The 26,727-nt window shown below is 37.1% G+C and overlaps 1 protein-coding gene across 2 annotated transcripts in view; it reads right to left on the reverse strand.

Annotated features, from left to right (window-relative positions):
- Positions 1-25,251, reverse strand: part of NEK11 (NIMA related kinase 11) — a 108,863-nt gene extending 83,612 nt beyond the window's left edge. For both annotated transcript variants that reach the window (XM_083378423.1, XM_083378424.1), the window contains exon 1: positions 25,029-25,251. In XM_083378423.1, the coding sequence (XP_083234549.1) occupies positions 25,029-25,198 (170 nt within the window). In that variant the 5' untranslated portion in view covers positions 25,199-25,251. The remainder of the gene's footprint in view (positions 1-25,028) is intronic.
- Positions 25,252-26,727: the final 1,476 nt, after the last annotated feature.

Consider the following 26,727-nt stretch of genomic DNA (forward strand, 5'->3'; position numbering starts at 1 on the left):
TAATTAGCAACCGACTTATTCAAGGAACATATGCTTTGGCTTTTGTAAAGCTTGAAAATCTGTATGCTATTTGTTTATTTGTTTGTTTATCATATGGCAAATTCACATTATATTTCAGTAAAAGGAACACAGATAAAATAAAAATATAGAATATAAAACCAGAAATTTAAAAGGAACATTAAAAACATGTATCTAAGTTTCAAATATAATTTTTATTTCATTTGTCGCAGCCAAGAAATTAGCGAAATCTCCATTATAGGTTCTGTTTTGACAGTTGTCATTATGTGTTGGTTAGTTTGTTTTTTGGCACCATAGTCACAACTCTGTGATGGTATTTTCCCCACTAGTAGAAGGCATCTCCATATCTACCATGGCCAGTGCGAATTTGGTTGAATGTTGTCCATATCACTCAAATTAGTCAAATCTAGGTGGATTTTTCCAAGATGCAGAGCAAGCTTTGACACTGTGAGAGGCAATTTTCTTTCCAGTGTTGTTTTCACAAGTTGTGAGTTTTGAAATCAACTTTTACAAGTGCTTTAGCAGTAAAGATGGCTGGGTTCTAGGTCTCAACCTGTTTCATTCCAAGCAGGCTATGTCCTCAGTATTGGCAGCTGGAAATTATCAATAATTTCAGATATTCTTGAAGAAAGGCCTTTGTTTGTTTTGTTTCCAGAGATGATATATGATTTGCAACAGGTAATCAATATGTGGGAGTAAATCGAATAGTTCCACTAATGATGCACATTTTTTGTATGCTAATATTTCAGGAAGAGACCCTGAATGTCAAGTTACATAGGTCATTATGGTCCTTTAGAGGACTTTTGGCCATGAAATCACCCAGGACTCCTGTCTTGGTTCTTTTCCAAGCTTCTTTTCAGGGATGGACAGAGACTTTAGGAGAGATTATGAAATATAACTTTGTGGAAAGTGACATTAGTGATACAGTAATGTTCCCAATCCCATTTTAAGACCACTCCCAAGATCAGAAAAACAAGCCAAAAATTTATATTTGAATTCATATTATATAGTAACTAATCAAAATTTCATGAGATACCAACAGGTAAATATAGTGACAGCTTAATCTCAAGAATGACTGGATGATGAACAACCAATATAATCTGTAGCATTATATCCTTTGATAGAATCTCTTTGGACTGCACTGGGAGCCTTGAATATTGTTCAGCTATTCTTCTAAATATATTACTGAAATAACAATAGCAGCAGCAACAACAACAACAACAATAATAATAGAGAAAGTCATAGAAAATGATAAAGTTAAACTGCTCTGGGACTTCAGAATTCAAACAGACAAGCACCTGCAACATAACTCCCTGGACTTAACAATTGTTGATAAGTAAGACAAAAAAGTCTGGATAGTGGACGTGGCAGAAACAGCAGAATAGACGAGAAAGAACTGGTGAAGATAACAAAATACAAAGACCTACAAATAGAAATAGAAAGACTGTGGCAAAGGCAAGCAAGGGTAGTACCAAGAGTAATAGGCGCCTTGGGTGCAATCCTAAAACAACTGGAGCACCACTTGAACACCATTGGCATTGACAAATTCGCCATTAGTCAATTGCAAAAGGCAGCCTTACTAGGAACTGCTTCCATCCCGTGACGATATCAAACATATTAATACTATCAAACATCCACATCTGCCTATCCCATGTCCTTGGTAAGGACTTAATAGGTAGACAAAAATGCCAAATCCATCTGAACATATGGCTGACTATGTCATGATTAATAATAATAATAATAATAATAATAATGATGATGATGATGATGATGATGATGATGATGGAAGGGACCCTGGAGGTTATCTAGTCCAACCCCCTGCTCAAGCAGGAAACCCTATAACATTTCAGACAAACCCTATAACATTTCAGTCTCTTCTTAAAAACTTCCAGTGTTGGAGCATTCACCGCTTCTGGAGGCAGGTTGTTCCACTGGTTAATTGTTCTAACTGTTAGGAAGTTTCTCCTTAGTTCTAGGTTGGTTCTCTCCTTAATTAGTTTCCATCCGTTGCTTCTTGTCCTGCCTTCAGGCGCTTTGGAGAATAGCCTGACTCTTTCTTCTTTGTGGCAGCCCCTGAGATATTGGAACACTGCTATCATGTCACCCCTCACCCTTCTCTTCATTAAAGTAGACATACCCAATTCCAGCAACCATTCCTTATATGTTTTAGCCTCCAGCCCCCTATTCATCTTTGTTGCTCTTCTCTGTACTCTAGTCTCCACATCTTTTTTACATCGTGGTGACCAAAACTGGATGCAGTATTCCAAATGTGGCCTTACCAAGGCATTATAAAGTGGTAATAACACTTCACATGATCTTGATTCTATCCCTCTGTTAATGCAGCCTAGCACTGTGTTGGTTTTTTGGCAGCTGCGGCACACTGCTGGCTCATATTTAAATGATTGTCCACTAGGACTCCAAGATCCTTCTGAGTGAGGATTAGATCAAATATGGCTAATCTCCTAGTTCCCTTTTCTACTTTTTGGGAGACAAAGTTATCTGCTAGGTTTGTCAGAATCTGTTTGAACTTCTACTTGGTGCAGAGTTTGTCTCCCAATTGATGTCAGGGTAATTAAAGTCCCCCATTACTATTGTGATGTGCTTGCTACATACCTTAGTTAGCTGATTAACAAAAAGTTCATCTATTTCCTCTGTTTGGTTGGGTGGCCTATACTATACACGTATGGCAATGTCATTTTCCCCCCTTTTATATTGACCCAAATGCATTCAAGACAGTTTTCATCACTGTTGTGTTCTAATTCTGTAGAGATGTAGTTATTTCTTATAGACAGAGCAACTCCATCTCCTCTTTTGTTGGTCTGTTTCTTTTAAATAATTTAAATCCCTCTAGCTGTGTGTTCCATTTGTGAGTTTCATCCCACCATATTTCCATAATGGCAACAATATTATATCTGCCCTCATTTACCCTGAATTTCTAGTTCACCCTGCTTACTGTTCATACTCTGTGCATTGGTGTATAAATATTTGAATCCTTTATGACTGACCCTGTGTTTACTTTCTACATAACCTGTGTGGTGCCTAAGTTCCCCTATTTTCTTACCACCTGTTTGGTTAGTGCACTTTGTGTGGCACTTGCTGTTAAAAGCTTGATTTTGCTTGACAAAAAGGCTGTCAAGCAAAGGTTGTCAATTTTCTACTTGAAACCCAAACATTACAAAACAGGGGTTACATCAAGAGTACAATATTCATAGATTCTATACCACCCTGTCCCAAAATGAAGTAAAGACTGAAAAAGATAAGGCCAGAACCATTATTGCTCAGGCTAAGTATAATCACTATCATCAAACTGGAGCAAGTATTTCCCAATCTTAAAACTGAAGAAAAAACAATCAAAAATCAATTGAGTCAAAAGGGAATAGTGGGAGTGTTAGAATTTAAACTCCAGTGTATATAGATTCATGGTGCTTAAAAATTTGTGAACCACTAACAGCAAGATGTGCAACAATTAAAGAAGATTACTATGTAAGATTATTAAAACAAAATTAGATCTGGGAAAATAGAAAAATCTACAACTTTCGATGCTGGGGAGAATAGCAACAGTGAAAATGAATATCTTAACAAAAATACTTTTTTTACTTCAAACAACACCTATAAGATTGGGAAAAACCTTTTTTGATGAACTAAACACAATAATGCTGAAATTTATTTGGCAAGGAAAAAAAGTAGAATCAGAGTGAAAAAGTTTCAAGAAATGAAAGAAAATGGAGAACTTGGACTGCCGGACTGGATGCTATATTATCAAGCAACTATATTAACATGGATAAAAGAGTGGATAACGCTTAGAGACAAAAGATTACTATACCTAGAGGGGCATGACCTACAACTGGGATGGCATGTCTTTCTGTGGTATGGGAAGAATAAAATACATAGATATTTTCAAAATCATTATATAAGAAATGCACTCTTCTTAAAATAGGAAAAATTAAAAGCGAAAATTTATATTAAAATATCTGGATGGCTTTCAACAATGGAAGCATTTACTTACCCAAATTTGATTAATTACGAAAAAGTTGTGACCTATAAAGATATTCTGGACAATGAAGGGAAACTGAAGTATAGACAAAACTTAGAAGAACAGGCTATTGATTTATCATGGTGGCCATATTTGCAAATTCAAACGAGATACAAAAAAGATGTTAAAACAATGGGATTTTATAAAGAACAGACAGAATTCAATTGTCTTTTGGCTTCCTACTTTAGCATTCCAATCCCCCATGATGATAAGGACATCATTTTTTGGTGTTAGTTCTATAAGGTGCTGTACGGCTTCATAGAACTGGTCAATTTCATCCTCTTCAGCATTGGTGGTTAGGGCATAGACTTGGACTACTGTGATATTGAATGGTTTGCCTTGGATTCGAACTGAGATCATTCTGTCATTTTGAGGACTGTATCCCAGTATTGCTTTTCCTATTCTTTTATTGACTATGAAGGCTACTCCATTTCTTCTGAGGGAATCTTGCCCGCAGTAGTATACCTAATAGTCATCTGAATTCACCCATTCCTTAAAAACTTCCAGTGTTGGAGCATTCACTGCTTCTGCAGGCAGGTTGTTCCACTGGTTAATTGTTCTAACTGTTAGGAAGTTTCTCCTTAGTTCTAGGTTGGTTCTCTCCTTAATTAGTTTCCATCCGTCGCTTCTTGTCCTGCTTTCAGGTGCTTTGGAGAATAGCTTGACTCCCTCTTCTTTATGGCAACCCCTGAGATATTGGAACACTGCTATCATGTCACCCCTCACCCTTCTCTTCATTAAACTAGACATACCCAATTCCAGCAACCATTCCTTATATTTTTAGCCTCCAGTCCCCTAATCATCTTTGCTGCTCTTCTCTGTACTCTAGTCTGAATTCACCCATTCCTGTCCATTTTAGTTCACTGATACCTAAGATGTCAATGTTCAGTCTTGTCATCTCTTGTTTGACCATGTCCAGCTTTCCTTGATTCATGGATCTTACATTCCAGGTTCTTATGGAGAAAAAATCTTTACAGCATCGGACTTTCCTTTCACCACCAGACACATCCACAGCTGAGTGTCCTTTCAGCTTTGGCCCAGTTGCTTCATTCTTTCTGGCGCTACTAGTACTAGCCCTCTGCTCTTCCCCAGTAGCATATTGGACAGCTTCCGACCTGAGGGGCTCATCTTCCAGTGTCATATCTTTTTTCCTTTTGGTACTGTCCATGGAGTTTTCATGGCAAAGATACTGGAGTGGGTTGCCATTTCCTTCTACAGTGGATCACGTTTTGTCAGAACTCTCTGCTATGACCTTTCCGTCTTGGGTGGCCCTGCACAGCATAGCTCATAGCTTCATTGAATTTTGCAAGCCCCTTCGCCATGACAAGGCAGTAATCCATGATATATACTTATTAGATTTATATTCATTTTTCATTCAGGAGTTTAAGCTTAAAGATATGCTCCCTTCTTGTATTCTTTCGCACAACAAGAATCCTGTTGTGTTGGCTAGGTAGAGAGAGCGGCTGATCCAGAATCACCCAGTGAGTTTCTGTAATGAAGAAGGGACTGACTGTAGTTCTCCCTCTTCCTATTACAAAATGTTATATAATTTTCTGTTTCAAAATGTGTCAATAACCATTTATTTCAATAATTTTAGAAGGGATTAGGCAACAGTGAGGAAGTTAACAATGGCATTGTTTAAGATGATCTTTATCTTTAATATCAGAGGTAACACTGCTAATTACCAATAACCAAGAAGTGGCAAATGACAGACCTCTTACCTTCCCACAAATATCTGCTTGGACACAATAAACAACAAAATCATAAACTAAATGAGCTTTTTATCTTCTCCCATTAAGTTTCATGAGAAAGACCAAAAGAAAAACAAAAAAACCCAACAACAGTCAGTTCTAGCACATGGGTCTCTTAAAAGAATGAATGACAATTTTGTAAAATTTTTGAAAATTTTCTAAATCCCTGTATTTTTTTCTTGCATTGGGTAGTCTAGTAGGCATGGAGTTATGCTAATATTGCAAGAGCTAAGAAAAATGACATATTACTTGGCAGGATTCTTTTAATATTCAAGTGCTTAACACTGTAGGAATACTAAATTAACTGCCAAGTCAAATGTAAATTTGATTCAAATCAAATGTAAGCACAGAAAGTCCATTTATAAATGGTTTGCAGTTGGCCTTCCTTGAGTGAGGAGATTAATCATTAGGAGGTGTTTGAGAACACATGCAGTAAATCAAAATATCTGATATATTAACAAACAAGTATTGTACGTGTCTGGTGGAAAATGATGAATTCTGCTTATTGTAATGACTGTTTTCTTAATCAAAAGAAAACAGATTTACAGGGCTTAGTGTGGAATCAAGTTTTGATTAAGCAACCTTGCTGATTGCATATTACAATTCCATTCCATTCCACAAACAAAATTTCATCTTTAGTCTAAACCTCTGAGGTAGAATCAGATCATCCATAAAGCTATTTGACAAAGGAACATGGCAATAAGTGATTAAGTGAATTCATATTGCTACTGCATCACTACTGAATAGGAATTGCATTTGGATATTTGAAATCCCAACATTTACGAATTTTCTTTTAGAAGCTATATTTATGTTATGGAAATTATCTAATGATCTTCTGGAAAGGTGTAAAACATTGCTCTACAGCCTTGCTTGGGCCACACAGAGGAGCACTCAGCCATGGAGCTAGTTAGTACCCTGAAAGTACTCCCCCTGCCTTTAATTAATTTTTAACATTGACTGCCTTTTAAAAAATTCATATACTGTTTTTATGCTTTTAACATTTTATTTGTACAGTGTCTGGAGTCCCTTTGCAAGGGAAATAGGCTGGTCCTAAATATAATAGACAGATAGACAGACAGACAGACAGACAGGTAGATAGATTTATATGATCCCTATATAAAGATACCTCTTATAATCTCATTGTTGTGATGTACATTTATCTTATTTGCATGGCTCTCTTTTCAAAACCTTAATTATTTTAGTTTATTATTAAATTTAACAATTATGTTTAAAAAGCTAGTGATACTAACTTTAATTGCCATTTGTAAAAATAAGTGTTTTCTATAAAACAGTACGTGATAGGTTAAATTACAGGTTATCTTGGTGAATAGCAGTGAAAAATCTTTAAGACATACCCCAAAGTGTTCAGGAAGTGAAATCTTTGTTGTTGTGTTTTTAACATTTATGATTTTAATAGATTTTTGTATTATGCTTTTTTAAAATTGATGTTTATCCTCTGAATATCCTCCCCAAAAAACATTGTCTAAATAATTCAAAGCAATAGAATATTGGTTTTTTGCAGGTCTAAGTCAAAGATCTGCTCTTTCACCTCCACACGAGTTCTCTAAAACCAGAATAGCTCAGAATATCTGGAAATCAGCCAGATTCTTATTCATAAACATGGCACACAAAATACTGTACACAAAAAAACACATACTGTGCATTCTGGATGGGCAAGTATTTTGATTTGAAACTGACAAAGAGCACATTGTAGCATCCTGATGCTACTTCTTAATACCTCATCTCAAAGTGTATTTTCTGGGTACTCTTAAAAAGCTATTATATGAGACCAAGAAAATATAAAGCTTCTTTAAGATGCCATTGACAGACATAGTAAATACATCCATGATGGTTCTGAAACAATATCACACAGTCTTGTTCTGCTCTTTGCTTAATGTTGAAATAATTAACTGATTACTCAATTTATTTTTTCACATTCTTTAAACCCATTAACCACTCCCTTTGTTGCATTCAGCAACAAACCAACTCCATATTTGTGTAAAATAATTACAATGGTAATCTCTATCATGTGTTTTCTGTAAATTGATACATAAACAAAATGCAGCCTTCATATACATCTTAAGTATGCTGCATAAGCAACCATATCCATATTTTCACATTACTGCAGTTATAGCCATTTGCACCCATCATCTGATAATTTTCCAATTCTCCCAGTATACGTTATTTCATTGTTTTTCCTTTACACTAAAATTCATGTCAACTCTGCTGTTCAACATATCATTTATATTTCCATTCAAATTTAAAATATTTCTCCAACGTAGTATGGATATGAAAAATTATGCCATCATGTCTGCTCAATATGTTTTTTATATCAAATGAAATCCAATAAATACTGAATTCACACAAAAAAAAACACATTTCTTTCAAATTAATTGAAAATAAAGTCCATAAAGCTTATTTTATGAGTCATAAAATAAGAAGCTTACAGAACAATTTACATATTTAAAAGTGTCTAAGAACTATTGAACAACTATTTCTAATGAAAAATCTATATAAGTGATAGGAAAAATATTTTTAAATGTATCATAGGACAACACTTTTATATATTCAAAGATGTTTTAATATCTATAAACCAAATGAGGACCCAGATTGTTGGAGGCAATTAAGCTGACTTTGTAATAATGCCGCTTGGGGTGTGTGCGAAAGCCCTTATAAGCAGGCATATACATAGAATGAAGGCTACTGCTAAGCTTGTAAGTCGCCCTGAGTCTTCGGAGAAGGGCAGGATATAAATGGAATTTTTAAAAAAACAAAACACATTTACTCATTGACATTCGAAGCTCAGAAATTGCTGCAGTCATTTTTTGGGTTCTTGGTGAGAGGGCTGCTGATTTTAATACAGTCATAATATTTCATCCAGAAAAATGTATTTTCACCACTAATTTCTTGTAAACAGAACCTTATTTTTTTGCATGTAAAAAGCATTTATTAATATAGCAGAATAACATATCTACTATGAAGCAAGATGTAGTCCAGCCGCAAATACTAAAACAGAAAATATTATTTTATTTATCCTGAGTAGGATTTCAAAATTTATGCTTCATCAAATACATTTTCAAGTAGGATAAAATGTAATTATCCACCTCTACTGCTTCAAAATTAAATTCAAGAAACTACATAAAGTTTTAAATGTATATGGTGTATGTATTATACAATTTATCTATTTATTTTGCCCTGTCCTTATTTCTGCTATGAACTGTGACTGTCAAATACATAAGATCTAAAAGTGCATACAGAGAGATGATTCTTCAATGTTGGAAATCTTTAGTAATATTCTCTCGAAACTCCAGTCTTAGTAGAAAATAAGGACACTCCAATACGGGCAAGGAGCTACTTTGCACATTTAAAAAATGGAGCCACTCCTCTTAGTTATTAGATTACCAAGTTATTGTTAAACTTCATTTAAATGGAGTGTTTAAACTTTTCAAAAAGTTGGAAGATCTCATTTAGAAACATGAAAATAATCTTAGACAGGAAAGGGCTAGGTGCACAGCAGCAAAAGGATTAGATACTGAATTATTTGAACAGGAAAGAATAGTTAAAAAGTATTCTTACAAATACAATTATCATTTGTATTTTTTCCCACAGAAAATTATAATACTTTGTTTATACTTTTAAAACTCTTTCCTTCTCTAAACTGAAATGTAAATATTTATAGTTTAATTAAAGTAAAGAAATTCCAAAGGAAACAAAAATATTAGAAACACTTGAAGACACAGACTACAATTATTGAAAGTCACACAAATGTTGCTTTACTGCCATCTAGTGTTCTGATCTGTTAGCCATAATCCATTGCTTTCCTGTTCAACAGCTTTATTTAAATGTCAGACCCTTTAATTCAGGGGTGTCAAACTCGCAATGTCACGTGACCTGTCACGACATATCACAACTATTTTTCCATTGTCGTGACGCATCATGGCGCGGTTTTGCCATGATGCATCTGGCCCGGGGCCAGCAGTTTCACACCCCTGCTTTAATTTGTAACAGAAATAAATGGAGGGATATGTCACATTAGCTAGTCATAAACCGTAGTTTGATACCTTTATTAGAATTAACCAAAAAGGAAAAATCACTTCTTACACCTCCTCCTCCTGCTCCTCTATGATTTTCTCCATCATCATCATCATCATCATCATCATCATCATCATCATCATCATCATCATCATTATCATCGTCATCATCATCATCTCCTTATTTAGGCCATAAACCAGCATAATATAATGTAAAATTGTTAAAATTTTCAGCCAGTAATAGTATCAATCTAGACTATAACATGCAAAAATTAACAAAATTATTACCATTATAATCACACTTAATTAATACTTTATAGAATATTGAACAGGCAACATCATATATAAAATATTTTAAATATTAATAAATGTATCAGATAACTAAAACAACTATCATTGAACAGAAATGATTTAAGTGTAGAACACAGGAATATAAAACTTAATGTTACTAGTATTAGACTTTGGAAACTAAATATAGCAATTGTAATTTATCTTAAAACTATAATAGTGAAAATTAAAACCTAGACATCTTAAACAATGGCACATTGATGTAAAAGCATAAATATGGCTACAGTCTCTTTCTGATCTACTATTCTCCCATCTTTTACATGCTATTGTTAGCAGTCATTTCCTGGAGAATACAACACTACAGCACAATGCATAATAGCATTGTATCATACAGCATAATTATAGCCTGGAATTTTAAAAAGACTAAAATTTGAGTTAAACAACCTGGAAATCTTTTGAATAATGTCTCTATATTGATGAACACTAACAGTGAACGTGTTTCAAAGTCAGTTTCCTTCGACATAAATGTTCCAGGAATGGGGTCTTTTTATATGCCCAAATAAAGACAGTGCCCTAGAGCAGAGGTCACCAACCTTTGGGGCACCAAGGACCAGTTCCGTGGAGAGAGGTTTATCCGTGGATTGGAGGGGGCGTGGTTTTGTGTGCTGCCTGCATCCGTGTGGGGGTTTGCTTGTTTGTGCGGACTGGTTCCAGCATGCCACAGCGCGGTACCAGTCCACGGACTGGGGGTTGGGGACCCCTGCCTTAAAGAACCTAATTTTGTCATCAAAAAATAATTTCCAAAAGAATCTGAATTCTACCTCCAAAGACAGAAAGTGACTGGCCCAAGGTCATTCAAGTGGTTTAATGGCTAAGTCTCTTGTGTTCCATTCTACTGCCTTAACCATTAGACCACACTAGCTCTCTATTATTAATCATTCATTTCTCCTCCAGCTACCTGCTCAATCGTCTTTGGATACTGAATCCATTGTCAACAAAACAATGTAGATACAGTCTGAATTCTTATTATGAAGCTTGGGCCAATTTGCAAATCCTACTAATGCTCCTATTTCAAGCAGTGGCCACATAATGTACTTATAGGGAGACTATGCCAAAGCAACTTTCTGCCTCTAGTTGCTCAGAAGGTCTCTCATTTGTGGAGTTCCTCAGGGGTCGGTCCTCTCGCCTCTCCTGTTCAACATCTACATGAAACCGCTGGGTGAGATCATTCGTGGTTTTGGAGTTGGGTATCATCAGTACGCTGATGATACCCAACTTTTCCTTTCGACCCCAAACCACCCCAGTGATGCCCTCAACGTGATGTCCCGTTGCCTGGAGGCGGTTCGGGTCTGGATGGGGAGGAACAGACTTCAACTCAACCCCGACAAGACTGAGTGGCTTTGCATACCTACATCCCGGGTTTATTCGGACATTCCACCTCTTGCTATGGGGGGTGAACTATTACCCCCCGTAGATAGGGCTCGCAACTTGGGAGTCCTCCTAGATTCACGGCTCACCTTGGAAGACCATATAGGAGCTGTGACTAGGGGGGCTTTCGCCCAGGTTCGCCTGGTGCGCCAGTTGCGGCCCTATCTTAGCCGGGATGATTTATGCACGGTCACTCATGCGCTCGTGGCCTCTCGTCTGGACTACTGCAACGCTCTCTACGTGGGGCTGCCCTTGAGGACCACCCGGAAGCTCCAACTGGTACAGAATGCGGCCGCGAGAGTTGTGTTGGGAGTCTCCCGATACTCCCACATTACACCTCTGCTCCGTGAGCTGCATTGGTTGCCAGTTGTCTTCCGGGTGAGATTCAAGGTACTGGTAATGGTGTTCAAAGCCCTCCATGGCATGGGGCCGGAGTACCTTAGGGAACATCTGCTGCCGGCATCAAGCTCCCTGCGCCCTGTGCGTTCCCACAGAGAGGGCCTCCTCAGGGTGCCACCGATCAGAGAATGTCGATTGGTGGCCCCCAGGGGGAGATCCTTCTCTGTGGGCGCTCCGGAGCTGTGGAATCAGCTACCGGTAGAGCTCCGGATGGCGCCCAATCTTCGCTCCTTTCGTCGCGATCTCAAGACGTTTTTGTTTGTACAAGCCGGCCTAGCCTGATGGGGATTGGTGGGGTTTTTTATTTTTTGGTTTCTTAATTTTATCTTGGGGTTTTAGAATTGTATACCAATTGTTTTAACTTGGGCAATCATTTAATCTCTTTTTAATGTTTGTATTTAGTACTTTACTCTGCCCTGTGAACCGCCCTGAGTCCTCAGGGAGAAGGGCGGTATAGAAATATTATTAAATTAAATTAAAATTAAATTATATGAAAAATAAGTTAGGGCTCAGTTCACCGGTGTATGAAAACTGTTAATTTGGTTCTTTCTGTTATTCTTCAATCCCTAGTGAGTGTAAGAAACCCTGATTTTTTGTGTTATGAATTAATTTCTGAAAATATGAAACCTTATTGATTCATTCCTTGCACCCATCCAAAATCTCTGCAATTTAATTTGGCTTTTCTTCTGAGTTTTCATATACTATTAGACTGGCTCCAGATCCATGTATGGTCATATATCCAGGCATTAAATTTTATTCTCAAGCATTCCAAATTTACTGCTTACAGGACCTGAAACCTCTTTCTTCAGCTTCACAGATCAAGAGACTCTCTTCCCATTTTATCTGCCAAGTAAGGTAGTCCTTGACTTACAGCCATTCATTTAACAACTGTTCTAAATTGCAATAGCACTGAAAAAGATGACTTAAAACAGTTGGCACTCTTATGAGCATTACAACATCACAGTTGCAGTGGCCATAATCACGTGATCAAAACTCGAACACTTGGTAGCCAGCATACATTTGCAGTGGTTACAGCATCCCAGGGTCATATGATCACCATTTGCAACCTTTCCAGCTGGTTTCTAACAAGCAATAGGAAAGCCAAACTCACTTAACTACCAACGATTCACTTGACAACTATGGTAAAAAAGAACGTGAAGTTGAACATGACTCATTTAACAACCAATTTGCTTAGCAGTAAAAAATTCTAGTCCCAATTTGGTCCTAGGTTAAGGATTACTTTACTCTAATTTTGTAGATTGGGTTGGATAACCAAAGGGAGAAATCCTTGCCCACCTATAAATTTCATAATGATGCTATAAATTTGGAACCTGGTGCACAGATTTCTGCTGACACCAATACCCCTTGAACTTTTTAAAAGTTACAGAAGGTACATATTTTATCAAGTTAGACATCAGAAGAATTTATAACCTGGACTGCATTAAAAAGAGAATGAGTGTTTTTAGCATTTGCTATGTAAATTATGTAAATTACTCATCCCAGCTTCTGCCAACCTAGCAGTTTGAAAGCACGTAAAAATGCAAGTAGAAAAATAGGGACCACTATGGTGGGAAGGTAATAGCGTTCCATGCACCTTTGGCGTCTAGTCATGCCGGCCACATGACCATGGAGATGTCCTCGGACAAGCGCTGGCTCTTCGGCTTTGAAATGGAGATGAGCACCAGCCCCTAGAGTCGGAAATGACTACCATGCATGTGCGGGGGAACCTTTACCTTTACTTTTATGTAAATTTTAAATATAGGGCAATACTTTTTGGCTCATTCTGAAGCACCCCAGTATTCATGAGATCTAGGAAGAATATGTTTCATGGCACTTTGTCAGTATATAAACACAATATATTTGAGACTAAGAAGTCTGAAGAATTCTCTTGCACACTTTGTAAGAGAACCCTCATATTTGATTAATTATAAAAATACAATGACCTGAAAAGACTTTAACTCTCCCAATTCTCTCTCCTGTGCCCCCAGTTTCTCATTTCATTTTTTTGATATTTTATATATAATTTTATTTTCAAACCTCAGTGCTCCTTAAGAAAAGGCAACCAGCATGAGATGAACAAATGCAGCACAAACAGTGGGGAACCATTTTTTTTATTGTATTAATTGATTCAGTTTGAGCAGAATTTTCTTTTTGGAATATCTTCAGAGAAACAAACAGGTTTCAGATTCAGGGTTTTAACTACGCAGTAATCCACTGACAGTCTCTTGGATATTCATAAATTACAGAGTTCCTTCTACCTTTAGATTTCATTTCAGTTGTAATAAGAATGCATAAATAATTGAGAGACATGCAATAAATTATTCAGTTAAGTGCACAGTTTCCAAGGAATCCTAGCATGAGTCAGGATTAATGGTATAATGCACATTAGAGGCAAAAGTTGTGATGGCACCCTACAATTACCACATGCAGGAGCAGTGCTGGGTGCTTAGTGCATCTCAGCATGGGCCTTCCACCTAGAGAACATATTAACACCTCTTGAATATTAATGGAGTTGAAGCCTCTACTGCCTGCTGTGTACTTCTGTTGCTTGGTCGTGCATGCTTATCGAATAGTAAAGCTTAACTCAAAGCTTCTTTTATTGCAACTGATTGGGACTTTTGTTAATCCAGAAATGACTGCAGTGTCTTCCCTGTGACTAATGTTCAATAGTGATGGGTACTCAGCTATTAAAACCAATAAAATGCAGATATAAGCTAATTGGTTAAATGGCCTTTTAGGGAAAAATGAGAGGACTGGGAAGTAGACTCTTTATATTGAATGGGATGGCCTTTATAAATTTAAGCTATAAACAAATAACCCTGAAGAGTTAGAGCTAGCTGTGATCAAAAAAATATGTATGGAAAATCAGCAGAACCGTAAACAAAATTATTCCATCTAAGCATTCCATCTAAACATAAGTGGACTGTCCTTCTTGTCCTTCATAAAATGGTAAGGAAACATAGAGCAGAATAATAAAACAGTATTGGAAATTATATTGATATGTTAAACAGATATTTTTATACTAATTGCCTCTCTTGAGAATTAGAATTATCAGTTTCTGTTCTTAACATTCTCCTATTGCTCCATCTAGTTTGATATCAGTTCTATACCGATGTTGTAAAGTTTCATTGGTTACATGACATATGATTTGTAGTTTTAAAATGAAAATAGATAGAAGCACCATTTCATTATTATAATTGTGTTATATGCATAGTGTGCTCAAATGTCTGAATAAAATGGTTAGAAAAACTGGCAGGTACTAGCATGCTATCAATGTGTTGGACATACCCAGAAGACTGGATTGTAATATGCAAAGTTCTATTCTGATTCGTGTGAAATAACTGTTGGATACATCAATCCCAGCATTAGACTGTTTCCTTATGGTGCAGAATAGAGGCAGATCACATGATTATTTACTTTCCATCCCTCTTTGGTTATTGTCGTATACGTATATATAGAAGATTAAGGCTTGGATAGGTTATTGTTTTTGAATTTGCCCATGCTAATTACACAGTAGTGGGATTCAAATATGTGAACAACCGGTTGTCTGCTTCCGGAAGTCCATTCTGGGCCTGGGCAACAAAAAGTTAGCTACCGGTTCTGCCAAACTGGTGCGAACTGGCTGAATCCCACCACTGTAATTACTCCTAGTATTATTTTCAGCTCTGGAAATTTCTGATATTCTTTACCACATTTTTCTTCCCTGTAATTCATCTCTCTAACAATACCTTCAAAAGTTTTTAGTTACAATAAAATTATGACACAGAAGGAAAATTAACATAATCCTGAGAAGGAAAAAGAATTCTATGCTTAGCTTGGTATCTATTTACCTAATTCTAGAGAGCCATTTCTTTCATTTACAATATAATTACCAGGTCTAGAGATGGTATCCATCTGAAGCTTAGAAAGCCTAGAAAGCTAAAATGTAGTCTTTTTTGAGTCAGTGTTTCCTATTGCACTCAACTTACTTTTATATTTCCCTTCACATACACAACTCTCTTCCATACAACAAAACAGGCAGAAGCATGCTTCTACACATAGATGTTTTTTATTCTTTTGACAAATGTTTATTCCTTTCAACATTTTGCATAGTATCCACTATCCTTCTAGCACACCTTAGATTTTCTTTTTTTATTAAAGAGTTTTACAAAAACAAAATTTTACAATATATCCCCAAATCCCTCCCACCCCAAACCCGCCCACTTTCCCCCCCCCCACTTCCCAGAGCTAAATACAGGATTATAGTTACAATAATCATATTCTAAATAAAAATTATGCATAATATACAATTAACCAAATTCATAATGTGCTTTAACTCCCCTTTAACATAACTGCAAACAAAGTACCAATAACAATATCCCACTAAAATCTACTCATAAGCTAAATGGAACTTTTTAGTCCCATATTTGTTCTGAATATAATTTATCCATCTCCTCCAAACTGAAATATATCTTTCCTGTGAATGATCTTTCAAATAAGCAGAAATCTTAGACATTTCTGCAAGATTCGAAATTTTAAACACCCATTCTTCTATAGTGGGCAAACTATCCTTCTTCCAATATTGTCCCACCAGTAACCGTGCTGCTGTTATCATGTTCAACATCAAGTTAGTTTCTTTAACATCACAATCTACAACAATACCCAATAAAAACAATTGCGGAGAAAACTTTATCTTTCTCTAAAAAATCTTTTGAATGTTCCACCAAATTTTGATCCAAAAAGCTTTTATATTTCTACAAGTCCACCACATGTGAAAATAGGTAGCTTCTAAACTACCACATCTCCAACATTTAGACTGTAAATTAGGATACATGTTGGACAACCTCTTGGGATCCAGATGCCATCTATAAAACATTTTATAAAAATTTTCTCTTAACTTTTGAGCCTGAGTAAATTTAACATTTCTGACCCAAATTATCTCCCAGGTGTCCAACGAAATTGGTTCCTGAATATTTTGTGCCCACTTTATCATACAGTCTTTAACCAGTTCCGTTTCCGAATCCAATTCAATTAAAGCATTATATATCCTCTTTATATGTGCACAATTTAAATCTCTAATTTGTTTTACTAAATTTTGATCTGTAATTGTGATGCCAACCTTTTGATCTGACTTCCACCTAGCTTTCAATTGGGTATATTGAAACCAAACCTTAGATTTTCCCATAAACCTGGTAATTCATAATTATTCTTTCATAGGGAACAAATTTATAATTTTGCTTTAGTTCTTTTTTATTTACATATAGCCTACTATCATGCAAGTTATTTCCCTTGTCAAATATAACCATCCTCACTTCTGAAACACAAATTTTCAGTTCAGTATTCCTTACTGCATTACATATTCAAACATCAGTTTTTCAGCCAATAATACAGCATTATCTATATATAAAGGTACAGCACATGTTCATGTCCCCAACCAACACATGGCCACCAATACACTGCTTATATAACCACAAATATTCTTTATATTTTAGTCCATAAATACATTAAACAATAACAAGCACTTCATATATTCTTGTCTTACTCAAGCACGGAGGAATATTTGCCCTCCATACTTAAATATGAATTATTAGCTAAGAATTCCATTTATTATCATGCATAAAAAGAGCTTCAAAAGGATATTTCTCAGCTGGATGAACAGGCCTCAAAATAGAAAACAGAGAACAATTAATGTGGCAACAGATAAACATTGGCACAAAAATTCCAAACTTCTCATATGCATAACAGATCTGAACTGTTAGGGACTGGAATAGAATACTTGGGTCATGCTGGATAACTCAATGAAAATGTTATACCAATGTGTGAGTGCTGTGAAAAAGGCAAATTCCACACAATCATTTTATAGGAAAAAGTACCGTAGCTAAAAAGTAGCTATATAAGTGCCTCAGAAAGTGCGATGGGCAGCATATAAATTTAATAAATAAATAAAAATTGCTCGTAAAACTGAATTTGGAATACTGCACAATATACAATTCTAGTGAATACATTTAAAAGAAAATATTGAGGGCAAAGAAGATCAACCAAAATGAATACAGAGATAAAGCAGATACTCTGTGAGTAAAGAGTACAGCACCTAGAGATTTTTAGTTTAGCATGTAATTTAGAAATACTTATACAGACAGCTTCCTATGCCTCAACACATACTTCAAGTTCAATGGAAAAATCTATAAGCATGCACAACGTGCTCTGATGGGATCACCTATATTGGGCCTAATAGCAGAAGCAGTCATGCAACAACTCGAATCCATAGCTCTTTTTACCACCCAACCAAAATTCTGGACACATGTCAGGGGTGCCAAATTCAATTTCACTGAGGGGTGCATCAGCACTATGGTTGCTCTCAAAGGGCGAGATGAGCATGGCTGGGTGATCACAGTTGGGTCGCAGTGACTAGGTAGGTGTGGCTGGGTATGTGCAGCCAGCCCAGCCCCACTTCTCCGAGGGGGTACTTGGCCGCACTTACCTCTGTTCTGTTCCAGCCTACGATCGGCCCTGTTTGAATGTCAGGGACAACTCCTTTTTATAGTCAACAGGCTGGAAAAAACCCAACCAAATTTATTTACAAAGAGTTCAAACAAAAGTGAAACGAAAAGTTCAAACAAGAGTTAAACCAAAAGTTCAAACAAGAGTTAAACAAGAATAACAGACCAGGACTCTAGCAAAAGATCTTTAAACAGTTGCCTTCAGCAACCAGCACCTCCCACACCTTCCCCTTTTATCAGCAGTCCCAAGGTGTGGCTTCTCATTACCATCTCCCGAGTTGCCTCATTGCCTTCCTCTGTTCTGCTCTACTAGATTGCTTCCTGCTCCTAGCATCCCTAATAGAGCCAGCTGTGGATCATCTTCTTCCAATCCCTCGTGCTCACACGGCTGAGTCTGAACAAGACGAGAGGGGCCAGGCTGAGAGTCCTGCAGTGCAACAGAACCTCCCTCTGACACCAAAGGCTCTCCAAACCCGTCCTCCTCCTCCTCTTCAGAATCATCTGCTGGCTGGGACTACTGCTGGTGGTGGTTTCGTCACTGCAGGAGTGAGGTGAGGCAGGTGGCACGGCAGGAGTGGCCTGGCTGTGGACTCCAAGCTGTGCAAGTGCAGTGCAGTGAGGTAGGGTTGAGCTTACTGGACGCTCTGGGCTCACATCCAGCTGGCTGTCACTCCTGGCAATGAGTGGGCAAGAGGCCAATGAATGGCAGCTATTGCTGGGCATCATCAGCCCCTGCATGGTCGCCGTCTCCTGTGGTGCTCCCAGGGGGAGCACCCAGCCGGACTGGGATGAGCTGGGGCTGAGATGGTGGGGGAGCAGCCCTTCGTCATCTCCAGGGCAGCCCCGTGGGCCAGATCTAAACACATCATGGGCTTGATCTGGTCTGCAAACCTTGAGTTTGACATCTCTGCGCTAAGTTGATGACACCTTCATCATCATCAAATGCTCCCAAATTGAAGAAACACACCACCTATGCCCGTGGTGGCGAACTTATGGCACATGTGCCACACATGGCACACAGCTGGGTTTTATAAAACCTTTTCGCTTTAGCCTTTACCACTGTGTGGGGAGAAAAAAGGTTCAATCAATCAATAAATTTCAACTCACGGGAAAAAAAAGATCTCACAAAGTTGGAATTGATTGATTGAACTTTTTAGCCCCACCCAGTCTGCCGTTACCACTGCAGCCACACCCACCCAATGGGCCACACCCACCTGGCACCCGACGATACATATGTGGGTTTTGGGTTGCAGTTTGGGCACTCAGTCTCTAAAAGGTTCGTCATCACTGACCTATGTGATAACGTTCCCTGGGATCAAATTCACAAGCGAAGAGGAAACAGAATTCCATTCCTCAACATTGCTGTAAGAGTATAGAACAGCGAACTGGAAACCCATGTCTAACGCAAACCCATGCACATGGACCAGATCTTCAGCTTCACAAGCAACCACCCCACTGCACACAAAAGAAGCTGTGTCCAGACCCTCCAGAAGGGCCAACACCATAATACTAAGAAAAGCGAAACAGAAATGGCTGCTTGACATCTTTCTCCATAACAGCTATCCAAAAAAACTTCATATTCCCACAAACAGCACCAAACCACAATATATCATACAGCTAACCACCACACAAAAATTAACCCTACCATACACAAAAGAGGTGTCAGAAATGACAGCTAGAATTCTCTAACCCCTAGGAATAGCCCACAAACCCACAGCCACACTCCGCCAGGAATTATCCAGAACCAAAGGCAAGATACAGAAAGATGAAAAAACAACAATGTAATCTACAAAATCAACTGTAACAATTGCAACCAATTCTACATGGGACAAACATCATGTCAGTTGAAAACCAGGATCCACGAACACTGGCTCACAGTCAAACACCATGATGCTAAATCCTTAATCCCTACCCACATCTGCACCAAACAGTTCAATTGGAGCAACACAAAAACCATCAGCCATGCTATCACCCACCACGCTCATGAATTCATCAAAGCCTGGCACTCCACAAACAATTCGATCAACAGACAGATTTACCTATAACCAGCCTACGAACCCCTCAGAATCCAAATCAACCACACAGCCAAATAGAGACAGCATTGACCCTCAACCAACACATGCAAGCCCTCCCAGCACTTCATCTCCCAATGTGCCTCACCTGATGTAATCTCCCCATTGCAAGACTCCCACTGATGACCCACCCTTGACTCATCAGAAGACCTACTGACCATATGAAGCCTTTATAAACAGAAGAACACTGACACTGACATCCCCTAAACTCTGCTGAAGATGTTACCTAGCCTGGTAATGAAATGTTCAGAACCCACAAGCCTGGAGAATAAACCTTCAATTTCATACAGCTTGCTCCCTGATACTTTCTGAATTGTGTGATGGCCCTGATGGATGGTTCTATTGTTTTTGTTTTATTTCTAAAGTTTTTTATGTCATTCAAAGCAGCTTCTAAAATGTCACATTCTAAAACTCTTAAAAAGCAAACCCCAGAGATGCTGAAAATTAATATTAAACTAATATTTTAAAATCTTGTTTAGTTGCATAGACTATATACTGTATATGCAAGATATAAACTGTAAGAAACTCTGTCCATCTTAGACAAAAAAGATCTCATATTTTGGTAATAAAATTCAGTAGACACTTCTAGCCATTTTTGAAATAATTTATGTAATTAATTACCGTATTTTCCGGCGTATAAGATGACTTTTTAACCCATGAAAATCATCTCAAAAGTTGGGGGGTCGTCTTATATGCCCAGTCATCTTATACGCTGGAAAATACGGTATGAAAAAAATCCCAGTGGAACTGTTTTAATAATAAACATGGAAAAATAATAAACAAACAAACAGATGTGAATGTCTAAACTGTTGGCTAAAGTGCTTTCTTATTCTACATTGTCTTCCCCCAATGGGGGTGACAAGTGAGATAACTGAAGCTATTATTCAACTTTTTTACTGAAACCAAATAGGGAGAGAATACCAGCCAATGAGAACTAGCCTCATGTTCTTGTACTACACAAAGTGTAGTGTGGAATAGTGAGCACAGGAAACAAATGAAGAAGCAGGAGATCAAGTAGAACTGACAAAGAAACAAAGACTGCAAGACAGAACAAAAAACAATCCTCTTCTAATTCCCAGATTGGTCTATATGTCCCATAACTTTAATTGTTTTTATCTATCTATCCATCTATCTATCTGTCTGTCTGTCTGTCTGTCTACCTACCTACCTATCCAGCCATTCATCTCAACATACTACTTAAAAATCATGAACATAGATCAAATTGGCAAATTATACATTTAATGAAAATCTCTCCATGACAAAATCTACAAGCTTTCTGAGAAAGTTTAAACAAATTTTGTCAAGAGCAGTATATTTTGGGAAATCACACCACACAAAAAATTTCCACTCTGCAAACTTTACATGAAAATATTTACATCTGACTGAAATTTCTCAAACAAGTTAGCTTTTCATCTTAATCTTTATTATGGTAATACAACAATAGTACTTTGGAAATTTTGAGGAATTAATATAAATCCTAAATAATTAAACAATGTCAGTTTATAAATAATGTGGGATAAAATTATCAGGAAGTACAAGGACTGCATGAGGTCACAGGTAGGTATTATGTAGTTAGTAAAATAGCAGAAAGTTATGCTTTCTTACTGTACTGAAATACTAAGACAGACAAAACATCATGTTCTGAGATTTAATAGGAGCTGAAATAGCATACATGCAGATCCATATCAATTCTACATCAGTATTACAATACAAAAAAAATTTCAGATGTATTTTTAATGATTGTCATTAAAGAGGACACATTCCTGAAAACAGTAGTTGGAATGTTTTAACACAGTGGATCTTAAGCTGAAATAACTCAGGGTTTTGAGCAATCCATATGACAATTCCTAGTTCATTACTCTACTTTTTGCTAAATGACACGATATTTTCTTAAATTCAAAAATAAATATTAGTGTAAGATTTTCCAAAGCATTCAATATTCAAGCAGAAAGAACATTTACTTCCCCCAATGTAATTTAGTTCAACTGCAATAAAGAGTAATTTGAATATTAAAAAGATTGAATGCTAATTTTGTTTAAAACTGCTGTACCACTTCACAAATGTCAGCTTTACTATTGTACAGACCATTGTCTCCATCAAATGGTAGACTGCTAAACTGCAGGTTTCTGTAAGCAGAAAAATGTTTGCCTAAGCCAAGGGTAGGCAACTCTGGCTCTTTTATGACTCGTGGACTTCAACTCCCAGAATTCCTGAGCCAGTATGGCTCAGCTTGGAAACCTCTCCCTTTTCCCTCAGCACAGCTGGCTCAGGAATTCTGGGAGTTGAAGTCCACCAGTCATAAAAGAGCCAAGTTTGCCTACCCCTGGCCTAAGCTAATGTTCATTCTTGGCAACTGCTGGACTAGAATCTAGGATTTTCTTGACAAGGTTTTCAGGTTTGGTTTGGCATGGCCTTCTTCTTAGGGCTGAGAGAGAATGATTGGCCAATGGTCACCCAGCTGGTTTTATACCTAAGAAGGTACTAAAACTCCAGGATTTCTCAGTTTTTAGCCTTATGCCTTAACCAGACTAGTTCTTTTAGATGCATGAAGAAAACTAGCCGTAAAATTTAAAATTAAAATATATAATAGAAAATGAATATGTATGTGCAGTTTAACGAAGAGAAGGGTGAGGGGTGACATGATAGCAGTGTTCCAATATCTCAGGGGCTGCCACAAAGAAGAGGGAGTCAAGCTATTCTTCAAAGTGCCTGAAGGCAGGACAACAAGCAATGGATGGAAGCTAATTCAGGAGAGAAGCAACCTAGAACTAAGGAGAAACTTCCTGACAGTGGAACAACCTGCCTCCAGAAGCTGTGAATGCTCCAACACTGGAAGTTTTTAAGAAGAGACTGGACAGCCATTTGTCTGAAATGGTATAGGGTTTCCTGCCTGAGCAGGGTGTTGGACTAGATGACCTCCAGGGTCCCTTCCAACATTAATAATAATAATAATGATAATAATAATAATAATAATAATAATAATAATAATAATAATAATTATTATTATTATTATTTTGTTGTATTTTTCTCAAACTTTTCTAAGTTTACAGTATCACTGATGAACTGTGTCCTTTGGCATTCTAAGGGAAGCATGCATAATAGATTTAGATAAAAGCACAAGATTTGCCAATTCATTTTTATATTATTTTCTAAATATTCCTAAGGTAGAGTTTAATTTTTTAGTCAAGGGTCCCCAACCCTGGCCACGGATTGGTACCAGTCCACAGCCTGTTAGGAACTGCTCAGCGCAAGCAAGCAAAGCTTCATCTGAACATGCATCGGGATGTAGGCATGTGTGAAAACATGCCCACCCATCCCCGGTGCCCAAAAGGTTGGGGGCTGCTGGTTTTAGTAACTATGGCACATGTGATTGACATTTTTTATCACACTAGTCACTTCAACTTTAAGGTCTCTTTCTGGGATACACACCATCACGTGAAGTACTAATACCACTTTACAATGCCTTGGTAAAGCCACACCTGGAATGCTGCATCCAGTTTTGGTCACCATGATGTAAAAAAGATGTCAAGTCTCTAGAAAGAGTACAGAGAAGAGCAACAAAGATGATTGGGGGACTGGAGGCTAAAACATATAGGGAACGGTTGCTGGAATTGGGTATGTGTAGTTTAACGAAGAGAAGGGTGAGGGGTGACATGATAGCAGTGTCCCAATATCTCAGGGGTTGCCACAAAGAAGAGGGAGTCAAGCTATTCTCCAAAGCACCTGAAAGCAGGACAAGAAGCAACGGATGGAAAATAGTCAAGGAGAGAAGCAACCTAGAACTAAGGAGAAACTTCCTAACAGTTAGAACAATTAACCAGTGGAACAACCTGCCTCCAGAAGCGGTGAATGCTCCAACACTGGAAGTTTTTAAGAAGAGACTGGCCAGCCATTTGTCTGAAATGGTATAGGGTTTCCTGCCTGAGCAGGGGGTTGGACTAGAAAACCTCCAAGGTCCCTTCCAACTTTATTATTATTATTATTATTATTATTATTATTATTATTATTATTATTATTATTATTATTATTACCATAACCTCAGAAAACCTTATGCATACATAATTGAAATTTATGTTTGTTTCAAAATAGACAGAAATAATTTCTTTAGGGTTGCAATAGTTGCTAAAGAGACATTTTACAGCAGCTCCTCAGTTTACAAGCAGACAGAAATCTGAACATAAGCTACTATGCACCAGCTCAATGAAGATAAAGCTGAATCTTTTAAAAATGAATGAAATATGAATAGAAGGAATGTATTACAGAAGAACATATGGAAAATGAGGAATCATATATGTCCTCAACATGATGTAACTATTTTTAAGCTGGTTAGGTTATTTCTGACAAGATGTATAAAAGACAGTACCAGTTTTATCTATATGGCTGCATATACTTAATACCAATGAAAATTGACTAAATGTTGTTTACAAATAAATATTATTCCACTGTATCTACCATTTTCTCAGAAGGCAATATTTAAACAAAAATGTATATTAGCAGTTTTAAGTCAATTCATTTTATATAACACTTACAACTGTTCTTCTTCTTTTGCTTTCTTGTCAGAAATCAGATAAACTGTTCCAAAACTTCCACATCCAAGTTTTTGATAAATACTGTATCTTCCTGCAATCAGTGTTTTTGAGTGGATAGAAATAGGTGTAAATGATGTACCATGCTTAACTACTTCCTGGAATTTCAACATTACTCCATAGAATCAAGGTAGCTCAATAATTAATACTGATCATGAAGGATTATTCACCTGTAAGAGGAAAAAGAATATTCAGTATACTAGAATGTATAACATATTTAAGAATAGGTTTAACTTACTTCTTTTCCATTATATTATTGTAGCACTGGTGCAGTACAAGACCTTATAGAAGCAATTTTCTGTTATAATCAAACTTCACTGCTACCACAAACAAAAGTATATCAATACCTGTATTTGAATATGTACTTATGCCATCACTGATTTATTTTGAATTTTATTTCATTTTGTATAGGATCACATATTACATTAGGCAATGGCATAATTGTTTTAATAATAAATTCTTAAATCAGATCCTCTGTTATATATATGGCTTACATTATCTATATATATATACTACTTAAACTCTCTTTTTTGAATATTTTAAAAAACAAAATATTTTTTGTTTTGTGTAGGACAAAAGTTGAAATAGGCTAACATAAAATTGCATCCAAAATCCAAAATCCATGACCCCTCTGGAACTGAAATCTAGTAAATTTTATTAAACATTTTATTACTAATACAAAAATATCATAAAATATTTCTTATGGCCAACTCCTAATATTTGATTGGGCTATACAATCGAACATGGGCTATTTTCAAGGTAGATACATCTGAATATCTCCCTGAATATTTAAGAACTTTTCAAGTACATTAGAACTTGTGCCATTGTTGAAAGAATCTGGTAAGAAAATATCTCTAAAACAAAGACCCAAGAGTTAATGGGTCATCTAGTTATTGTTAACTTGTCTACTAACAATCTAAATGTTGACAGTCACACTACAAAACTATTTGTCAAATCTTATTTGTTAAAAAAAACCAGGTTTAACCTCAAAACCAGAAACATACCTAATATTAAAGAATAGCTTATTTATCAAATTGGCCACAAATTTAAATGGATTCACTATGGATTCGCAATTTGTAACAATAGCACCAAGCGTGAAACTGTTGCAGTAACCATTGTCTGTACCGCCAATAAAGCTCCATGGAAGAGGCAACTGTTCAATTAAAAAAAATCGGGATGATTTAGGGTCCTCGCGAATCAATATATATCTAAATATATACATTAAAAAACCACTTTGGGATACTAGGATGGAAAAATGGATTTTCGCAAAGCAACTGCAAGTGGCAATTCATTTACTTTGTCCAACAGTACCATCCCGTACTGAGAGTGACGCGAGGGTTATAACCTTCGCGTAGCCTCCCTCTCCTCTTCCCCCCAACCAACACCTGCCTTGCTCTCTTCTCCCAGTAAAGTTCGCCTTCTCCCACTTCCTCAGTGTTTGGCTTCTGTTGCTAGGCGAGGGCGCTCTGGCCTGTGAGCATCTATGCTTCCGTATCCTGGCTGAGGAATTCTGGGAACTGAAGTTCACACATCTTTCTCAACCCAGTACTGTAAAGGTTGGCGATGACGTAGGTAGCGTAGTCCGCCTTATTTGTCGGGAGCTTAGCCGCTTCCTCCTTTCTAACAGCCGAGAGTTCGAGAA

The sequence above is a fragment of the Vipera ursinii genome (genome assembly GCF_947247035.1).
Source record: "Vipera ursinii genome assembly, chromosome: Z".
NCBI lineage: Eukaryota > Metazoa > Chordata > Lepidosauria > Squamata > Viperidae > Vipera > Vipera ursinii.